The sequence below is a fragment of the Monopterus albus genome, unplaced genomic scaffold, assembly GCF_001952655.1.
Source record: "Monopterus albus unplaced genomic scaffold, M_albus_1.0 scaffold38.1, whole genome shotgun sequence".
Classification (NCBI taxonomy): domain Eukaryota; kingdom Metazoa; phylum Chordata; class Actinopteri; order Synbranchiformes; family Synbranchidae; genus Monopterus; species Monopterus albus.
Window position 1 is genome coordinate 1779436 of NW_018127918.1, and position 10267 is coordinate 1789702.

Genomic DNA, 10267 nt, shown 5'->3' on the forward strand with positions numbered 1-10267 from the left:
ATATATACTTTCCAGTTGACTTGACGTTTATATCTTCCCCTGCTGAATGAGACTGGGTTGCATGTTCTCATACTAGAATGGTTTGTGCACAAGGGATACTGGAGACTCTGGAGTGCTGCATTCAGGCCCACGTTTAAAGCTCTCTATTTCTGTCTTGATATCCACTGTAAGATTTTTTTGTACAAATGCACCCAGTGAGCATGCAACAGAGACCAAACAAAGCGGCTTCAATCTGTCCAGCCTGGTACAGACACCAGTAGGTGATGTATGAGCAGAAAGAGACCATTTCATACATAAAAGCATAAGAATTTCTATCTTGACCAACTGAAAGTGGATGATTCAGTCATGAATAACCAGTGAGGACGGAAACATTTCGACCACCTCTTTCAAGTACATTATGATCCTTAACAGAACACAAGGGTTAACATAATTGCTGCCAGGATTGCCCCAGTCCAAGAAGTATGACATTCTTATACTGCTCTGATGTCATATGAAGGAGGTCAGTGGGGACGATTGGGCACAAGGGATCAAGATTTGCATCCCTCATAACATATTATTATGTTTAGGGAATGAAAATATTTAGTTAGGATTAGTTAATGATTATGATCTTGATCAAATACGCATTATGAATGGGATAAAATGCGGTTCCTTTACCAAACTCACACTAAATTTAGTTAGGAGATGCTAACATTCCGGCTTGTGCTTTCAAGGAAGTCCTTCATTTTTTAGGCTTTTTGGGTCCAAAAAAGGACTCACTTGTGCCTAACTGTAAGAATCACAGAGTGCTGCTCCCTGGGCCTGCTGAAGTGACAAGCCATTTACTGTAGCTTTAAGTCCTCAGCATATGTTATCTGATTCCAACTGACTTGAGATATGCGTCGTGCAAAAAATAGAAAATAGTTCAATGGACGACTGCCATGTGACAAATGATGTTTTGTTTCAATCTCTTTGTTAAACCCCTTGCCACCTGCTCTTAACCAGTACTAACATCGCTTCTGTGTTGGCTGCATTCAAGCAGTAAAAGCAGGCGTCCCATGTTTGTGTTTTCCTGACAACTGATCTCTTGTGGTCTTGCAAACAATAACTACTGCCCCAGTTGCAGTTATAGTGTTATATCTCTCTGGGAGGAGGTCAAAGTGAATGTTTAGTGTCTAACCTGCAGATCACAGACCACAGGTAGCATCCCGTCTCCTGCCAAGAATCAACCCTGGATTTTTTTTAACAGTGACATAAATGAACTTTCAATAGAGACTAAACCATGATATGGGTCATGTTGGAAGGTCATTACGGACAATATATGTTGTTGACTTGTTGGATACATCAGTCACATTGTTTGGTTAGAATACACCCCCTTACTTAGCAGAAAATGGCTAAAAGAAACCAGCACCAGACTGAACAATGGCTTCCAGGCTGTAGTTTATTGGAGACACTGGAATGACGCTGGTGTCTTTGTTTTCTTGCACTGAGCAGTCTACATATTTCCCACTGACAGAGAGTAAGTGCTTCCCTTAAAGATGTTATTTTTTGCTATGTGAGATGAGTCACACAAACACTGAAGTACATTAACTTATGATCTGGTCCTTTGCTGACTGTGGGCCTGCACCAAAGAGGCTGTACATCACGCCATTTCCCCTCTGTAGCCATCAGGATGCAAGCACATTGACTGACTGAAGACTGAGGATGAGAAAACAAGAGAGACAATGTGTGTGTGTGCGTGCACATGACTCTTCTTCTGGTCTGTGCTGAAGGAAAAGTACAGTCTGGTTTGCTTGTTTGGATCTGACACTGGAAAACACAGCAAGGGAAAATGAGGCCTCCTGTTTCTTAATTATTTAAATCAAACAATTAACTGTGGCTGTCCTGGGAAAAGCTCTGTTAACCGCTCATCCACAAGAACAACAGCAGTCAGGGTGGAGTCTGGAGAAGGACAGATCACATGGAAAACACCAGCCAATAGAGGAAAACACAGGGACAGGGTTTTTCGTACTTTTTAATTATTAAACCAATATTAGTCAGTGCAGGTGCTGTACTGTGTGTAGGCTGCGGCCAGGCTTCTAAAAAGCATCACACATTTCTGCACAATTATGGAATTTTGGTATTATTATGCATTTCTTTTGGAAAACTGTTCATGACACCAGCTCAGTTTGTGTTAAATGAATGTATAAATAAAAATGTTTAAAAATAGGAACATTCAAAAATATTACAATCATATTATTACTTGTCCATAATTTTTGTCCTGTGCATTTGCATTCCCTCACTTTGTCTCAAGAAAACTTGATACACTGTTCACATTGATTACACGGTCAATTATATATAATTTATAGGCTTGAACTCAATAATTAATCTTTGATGAAGCCATGTATTACACTCTTTGTCATGCCAGCCAGAGTCTGTTGGGCAAAAACTATCTGTAGATATTGACAAATGCACAGTTCAGAAGTCATTTTCCCCCTCTGAACATGAATGAAAAAATATATATAATAAATCATTATATTAATCATTAATTTTCATTTTAATTTGAAAAAGAAAACTACAGCCTTTTGTCATTATTTTCTCCTTCAGGTCAGTTTATTTGTATATTAGGTTGGTTTCTTTATGTGCTGTCATGTGAATACATCTCCGTTTCCCTTCAATTAGTTTCAAAATGTCATTTTATGATTTCTTTTCATGGTTGAGAGGAAACATGAAACTTACATCCTGTCCCGGTACAAACTTCTACTACAAAGTTATAAAAGAAAGTGTTTTCCCTCTGGTGAATAAATGGGTCCTCTGTCAGCGTCCCCCAATAGCCTCCAGGCCCACGTTGGGACCCGTTGCATTAAAAGGCCTGTATTCAGTTGCTGGGAGGGGATCAGGGCCTGAGCTGCTGTTGTACGACAAAGAAGAGCAACTTCTTAACAAACACATGTAAAAATCAATAGTATCATTGCAGCTGATATTTATTATTCATTAATAACCACCCAAAACCACCTGCTGTCTGGTTTAAATATACAAGTTGACTTTATAAAGCAGAAATTTATACTTGCACTCATAATTCTAATTGTCTGTTTACTGATAAATATGCGACCACATTGTGATTACATTATACATTTTGTGTTTACATAATAATAGAGTTGATGTAGATGTTGGGTCTTACCCCTGCTGAAGAGCTGTGCTATATGCTTTTATTTTATACAAAATATTGAAATGATAGAGCACTTTCCACTGAGTATCATGAAAAACATTCTATCAACACATCTTTTTTTAATCTGCTGGGGTCTTTTACGTCTTGCACTATCAGGGTGAAGCTTCAGAGGAGTTAAGGAGTGTATAGTGTTCAGTCAAAAAGCCCATTTTCCAATTAAATATGGTGTTTGTTGTTGCTCTACTGATTTCTTAATTGTATTCAAGATGAGCTTTGCATTTTGCACATTTAGCATCTGATGGAGCATCTGACTGCACCAGTGCAATATTTAAGGGTCCAACATCTAAATGTCCAGCTGGATTTAAGTGTGTGTGTGTGTGTGTGTAGCTATCACCATACATAGTTTTACCAACCCTGGGAGAGATTACATTCTCAATTTACTAGTGTTTTATAGTATGTTAGTGTTTTATAAGATGGGTCATGTAACTTTAAACTCTGCGTGTATACATTTGACCACTTTTAGGTCATGAATACGTAAAAATGAAAATATCAACATTTCCCTTTCAAGAATTTTATTCTTGAAGTGTGGAGATGGGTGTGAAATACAGTTTAGACCTTTGTGTTGGGAAGTCTCGTTTACCCAAAGTAAAAATGAATTGTTAACTGAATAGACTGATTATATACAATTCTGGTTTATTATCAACATTTTTGGAAGGTGTGAGGGGAGGCTGGGACCTTGGTATTTATAAATTATTGGCTACAGTCTTGAATATGTTTTGTTCTTCTGGGAAAAATAAGATTGGTCCCTCTAACCACATCTGGTATTTCTGTATTTGGTAAAATGCAGACAGTGTCTTCCTTCTTGTCTTTAAATCTTTCCCCTTGGTTTTAAACAGTTACAAATTAGTAGGCTATCACTTATGAAACTGTACAGTCTACCTAATAGTGGTCATTAGAGTTTACAGATATCCTGGTCAGCTCAATTGAACCTTTTTATTACCTTTATTTTTTTCTAAAGTTGTTTGAATAATGGTCAAGGGTCAAATTTTCCTTTTTGCTTTTCAGGCTTTCGAACCTTTGAAACGCAGCGATCTGGTTTGGCTCCGCCCTCTGAGGTTCCAGGGTATTTTCTGCCTGGCAGAGTCTATATTAGAGCCATGAGACCTGCCTGATGTGATAGAGCAGTTTAGTCCTCATACCAGCAAAGTTGATCAATATTAGAGTCACTCAAGTATCAAATCCTATTCATCACCGCTGGGAAGCAGCTTTCAGACACACGTCCTTCACTTCCAGGCTTCTCCTGTTTCAGAGCAGCAGCTGCTCTCCTCTTTACGCGCAAGCACACAGAAGAGACAGAGACGCAGACAGACTGCTGCTCAGAGCTCATATTACATTAAATCTATCTTTGAAAATAAGACAATTAACACCTCTGTCAGCAAACACAGGCTTGATCTGTGGTGTAGTGGTAATAAAAGCTGAAGTATTCATTCATTTGGACATTTTTTATTATTCTTTTAGCATGGAAATCTGTTTACTAAAGTAAAACTGTTTACTTCAGTTTCATTAAAAAAAAAGCTGTCAGAGAAGGAAGTAAAACGTGCACGATTTATTTCAGCTTCTGTCACTTACACAGACACGTGTAAAGCACACTTTCACAAATGAAATGTTTTTTTCTTTTCCAAAATAAATTATGTTTAAATAAATAAGGGCAATAGAAAGGAAAGAAATACAACAAAACGTAACGTTTCTCCAAAAAAATGTATAAGGCCGACTATTTCCCTTCATCATCTACAAAGTGCGCTCCAAAAAGGTGTCATTAATAATAATAATAAGAATAATTTGATTGTCAAAGCTTCATTGCAGTGAACTTGAACATACACTTCACACATCAGTGAGTTTTCTAGGCCTAATTCACCATTAAACAAAACGGGGGGAGAAACACATAAACAAAAACAAAACTGAGCCTATACTCGCCTTATTTTTTATTTACGGTGTGTTTTTAAATCACCATGAACGTGTCAACACTTGCGTAATGAGGTAGACACACAACTACACCGTGTGAATGTGTGTATTCGTGCGTGTGTGTGTTTCTTCTTATTGCAATGCATTCACTTCAGGGGTGGGGGGGGTTGTTTTCGTACTTTTGGAGCCATAAACGCACAGAAACCACCCATTTCCCTATGACGAGTAAACCATGCAACGGATTACAGGAGTTATTGTGCCTCATAAATTAGCCACAGGATGATTTGTACTCGTTTGGTTTGATCTGTCCCTAAAAACTATTCAATTCCCTACAGAAACAAACACCTGGGAGAAAAGACAGCGAGAATTCAGTTTCAGTGAGCTTTTCCACACACGGGGGTGCAACATATTCACAAATATGTACAATGATAAATATAAAAAGCTATTCCGACTAAGGAGGATAATAACAGTTATTCCTCGATTCTCGTCGTTATTATTCTTAATTCTTTGTACAATAATTGCCATGTGAATAAGTGGGACGGAGCGTTGTTCCCCGAAATGTTAATCAGACTCTTCCCTATTTCTGAGAGCATCGGCCTACTCTGTGGGGAAGGATAAAGATTTGAGAGTCTTAAGTTTTTGGACAGTGTCTCAGTCTTTTTCATGCAGTCCCCGGTGTTCCGCCTCCACTGTCAGAATGAAAAAGGTACACTGTTGATTCCAGTTATTTTTTTTTGTCATTTCGTGAAACTGAACTTCCAAAAACAACAACAAAAAAGACTTCCTGTTTATACAAAGTGGATGATTAGTCACTGGGTGCCCGATATCCAAACCTATTGTCCTTACACTACAGCTGAAACACTCCAGAGACACGTTTTTCTTTGTATCTGCTTCAAAAGCAAAACGTTGCTGCCTGTGTATACTTTCTGTGAAATCCTTCCCACAGCTGGTGTGCTGCTGCTCCTATACAAGGTGTACAACACTGTAAAGAATCTCAAAAAGACATTTAGTCCCTTATTTTGTTAGAAAATATGATTACTCTTCAATAAATAACGAATTCAGCCAATGAGGTGGTGCAGCATTGTGCATTTTGATGCAGCTTCATTTCAGAAAATCTAAAAAGCAAAAATCACAACTTTCTCAAACTTTTCTTTAAAGAAAAAACCTCTACATTAAGATATTAAATGACTTGTAATTGTAATTGATATTTTAAGTGCCGCTGGCTGTGTGTCAGACAAGCCCAGCCCAGTAACAAAAGGCACCACGGTGTACCTTGTTCTTCTGACAGTGTGCACCACCACCAGCAGCAGCAGCAGCAGCGTGTCTCTGATTTGTCTCTGTAAACGGGGCAGAGGCCCACAGGTTCTCCTTGCTGGTCTCAGTGCGTCGCAGAAAACTTCATTCGTTTCTGCTTTTGCCTTTGATTGCAAAACCAAACTCGGACCACATTCTTTTTCAGGTCCAGTTTCTCGGCGATTGCGGCGATCTTCTCCGAGGAGGGCCTCGGCTGCACGGCGAAATAAGCCTCCAGGGAGCGCTTCTCTGGGGCCGCGATAGACGTGCGTTTCCTCTTTTTGTCGCCCCCGTTGAAGATCTCCGGTTTGGACATCTTCTCCCTCTGCGCCCGCTCCGCCTCCTCCAGCCAGGCCTCCAGGATCGGCTTCAGGGCCACCATGTTGTTGTGTGACAGCGTCAGAGACTCGAACCTGCAGATGGTACTTTGGCTCAGACATCCGACCCCGGGGATCTTAAGGTTGGCCAGGGCCGCGCCCACGTCTGCCTGAGTCACCCCGAGTTTGATTCTCCTTTGTTTGAACCTTTCAGCGAACGACTCCAGCTCCCGGGGATCCGGTTCTGCGTCTCCACCGGCGGTCCCGAGGGAACCGTGAGAGCTCAGCCCGTGTGGATGCATGTTCATGGACTGAGGATGGTGGTGGTGCTGCATGTGATTGATGGCTGACATGTGTACGGCGGCGTGGGCGTTGTGCGAGGCTGAGGAGCAGACGTCTGAGCCTGGCATGCCTCCCAAGGAAATGCCCGGTGTGAGGTGGTCCAGCAGGTCGCCCTCCAGCCCCTGCGCAGGCTGGTGATGCGCAGGGTGATGGTGGGAAGTGAGCACTGATGGGTGGTGCAGGTGCGCGGAGGAGGAGGTCGGGGTACAGGTCATGCTGGTCATGGTGGTCATGGTGTGGTAGGTCGCATCTGGCTTGAAGGGGTGACTCTTCTGGGCCACGATGTCCACAGCGGCCAGAGCCTCAGCTCTCTGCAGCAGAGTTTCATCAAAGCCGGCGAAGATGTTGCCCTGAAGCTGCGAGAGAAACAGTCAGGCTGGTTAGATGAGAGAATCTGACGACATCATAATTCATCGAATTAGTACAATTACCAATTTATCTTTTGCACTATGCCTTCATTGTGCACAGACTTCATGTTACGCACGAACCACATCGCTTCTATAGATTATTTCAATTTCCTTGCAGAGGTATTCACATTCGAATTGATGAAAAAAGTGAACACTCATGTTGTAATTTCAGGTGAAACTGTAGCAAAAATTAAAGTCAAAAAACAAACTTCTGGTCAAGAATCAAACGAACAAACCACTCACCGCAAAACGTTTTAAATATTTCACATGTTACATATCAAAAGAAGTTTTATTATTACACAGCATTATTTTACAACACTTTAAAAAGGTTCTAGTTGAAGTTACTCTGCCAGCCAGTTACTAGAATTTTAAGCAGCTGAGAAAGTGTTTGCAGGTTACATCTTAACTATACACAATAGTTCCAATATGCAAATTGAGATCTACTGCTGAAATGCTCAGGTCGCAGTTAATATTTGTCTCTATGCAAAAATTGAAATAAACTTCATCTTTGGCTAAAACTTGTAAAACAGTGCAATCGAATGCAGCTTGGACATTACTCGATCTGTCCAGCGCCTAGAAAGTGTGTCAGCGTGGATGGATGTTCATTTAAAATTAATATTTACGATCTCCTGAATAATTTCTACTGACAATGAAATGAGACGAGTGCGAGTCTGAATATGAATGGGACAATATGAGATAACATGCGCGTAGAGATTCCGCGCCGCCCTCTCCTCTTCCTTTGCCTTTTATCTCACTTTTTCAGCAGCAGCGCTCAGAATTTGGCTCCTCAGAGCCACGTATGTGCGTCTTTACGCACCGAGCATCTAACCAGATCATCTGGTCTTCTGTGTTGCCCTCGTTGTACTGCTAGTGGCGTCTGACCCATCTTGTTTTATCTACAACTGGAATGACTTAAACTGTTTGCTCGATGTTCTATTCGAAATTGTGGCTTCTGTGGTTAGATAAAATCAGTTATGTGTTGTCCTATAAACTTATCCTATTATAAATCCTTTAAACTAATCTGAAAATCATGCAATGAGCGTGTCTCTAATAGTGTAAAGCCCACATCTAACAATTTACTTATCAGATTGACAAATACTACTACTAATAATAATAATAGTAATAAAATGAGCTAAAAGTTAAAAGTCCTATTTAATTTCCTTTTGCAGTCAATTTTCAGACTTTCAGGGTTTTGGAAGTTTTGTTGGAAAATGTCAGGGGCTGCAGGATTTCAGTAGCAAAGTGAATTTCGGACTTACCGACGGTGTGGGCAGGCAGGCCCTGCGGATGGCCTCCGAGCTGGAGTGCAGAGGAGTATATTTGGGTTCATGGAGGATGGGGTGCATACTGAAAGGCTGCTTGCTGTTCATCGACATCATGATTGCAGAAGTGAGAGAGGGTCGTTGTCCGTCTTCCTCGGTCGGCTCCGTTTTGGTGGTTTTCTATAAAGAAACGCCTCAGAGAGGAAAACCCTGCTTGATGCAGACAGACTGGATGAAAAGTCGTTTATGATCGGCTTCGTAGATGCAGTGCAGGTTCGCTTAAAAGTCAGAAAAAAGAGGAGAGGTAACTCCTGTGGTCCTGCAGTTCTCCTGACTCCTTTTCGCTTGTGAATGACTTCTATAATAAAGATGCTCCTAGCCTCCAGCAGCCTATATTGGACCACTGTCGCGCAGGCTGCTCCTCATTGGTAGATTCTACCTCCCTCCATCTGGAGGCCTCAACCAATCACGTGGAGGTCACCTTAGCCACGCCCCTAAATGTGCCTGCTGGATGGAAAGTAGGAAGGGTGCTGTCTACACTGTAAAATATTCACAGAAATACCTCAAAATCAACTCTTGCAAGAAGAAACATATTTCCATATATCGAGATTAAACATTCAGTAACTGTGATTTATTTGATTTTGATTTGATTTGATTTATTCTTTATCTAATAAAAAACAACAGGTTTATTCTTTATTCAAAAAATAAATAAATAAATAAATAAATAAATCAAACAGTGCATCAACTACATGCGTTTGCATGAACCTGCCTCACACATCTGGACCTTTAATCCAAGTTTGAAAGTTTATGAGAAAGCGTGGACTGGCCAAAATGTCATGGTGAGGACATTTTCTCATTTTCTCAGCCTTTCTCATAAACTTTCAAAGGGCTGTTTGAAAGCCCTTTGAAGCCCTTTGAAAGTTTATGAGAAAGGCTGAGAACATGAGAAAATGTCCTCACCATGACCACTATTTGCCTAACACCTAACTTTTATCATAACCCTAAACCTAAACCTCACCTTGACAATAAGCTGTCACCCTAAACTTCAGTGGTTTACGTAGAGGGGACTAGCATTCGATCCCGACAATGTGCCTAAATAGGTTTTGGTCTCTACAGGGTGTGCTCATGCACATGCACACACACATACACACATAAGATATTCAGCTACAATTATTAATTGATAGCATATACATTGGAATTCCTGAGCCTGAACCCCATTCACTTTCTTTGCAATTAATACATTATTTACTCATGCTTCATTTAGTTTGTGGCTGCAGTAAGGGTGCCCCTTATCACACACACACACACACACACACACACACAGTAGTGTCTTACTATAGCTGTGAGGACACTCATTGGCATCCAAACAAAAACAAAAAAAAGACCTTGACACACACACATACACACTGAATTCTCACAAGTAAAGAAGAAATAGGCCTGAACAGGACCTAAAGAGAACAAGCAGTAGACAATGAAATGTTTACATATAATACAAATGAGCTGTAAGGTCAGCAGGGCATCAGCTTGTCAGTCAGAAAAAAAATTTCCAGCAGGCAGACA

The 10267-nt window shown here is 40.7% G+C and overlaps 1 protein-coding gene across 1 annotated transcript; it reads right to left on the reverse strand.

Moving 5' to 3' along the window:
* Window positions 1-4709: 4709 nt before the first annotated feature.
* On the reverse strand, window positions 4710-9046 carry pou4f4 (POU class 4 homeobox 4). The gene is made up of 2 exons (XM_020598512.1): window positions 8705-9046; window positions 4710-7394 (listed from the first exon to the last, which is right to left on the reverse strand). The coding sequence occupies exons 1-2, from the start codon at window positions 8822-8824 to the stop codon at window positions 6465-6467; spliced, it is 1050 nt and encodes a 349-aa protein (XP_020454168.1). The 5' UTR covers window positions 8825-9046; the 3' UTR covers window positions 4710-6464.
* Window positions 9047-10267: the final 1221 nt, after the last annotated feature.

Excerpts from the sequence above, each read along its gene's own strand:
- pou4f4 (XM_020598512.1), bottom strand. The coding sequence starts at position 8,824 with ATGATGTCGATGAACAGCAAGCAGCCTTTCAGTATGCACCCCATCCTC. Across the intron at positions 7,395-8,704 it reads CCTGCCTGCCCACACCGTCG|CTTCAGGGCAACATCTTCGC; the intron begins GTAAGTCCGAAA and ends TTTCTCTCGCAG.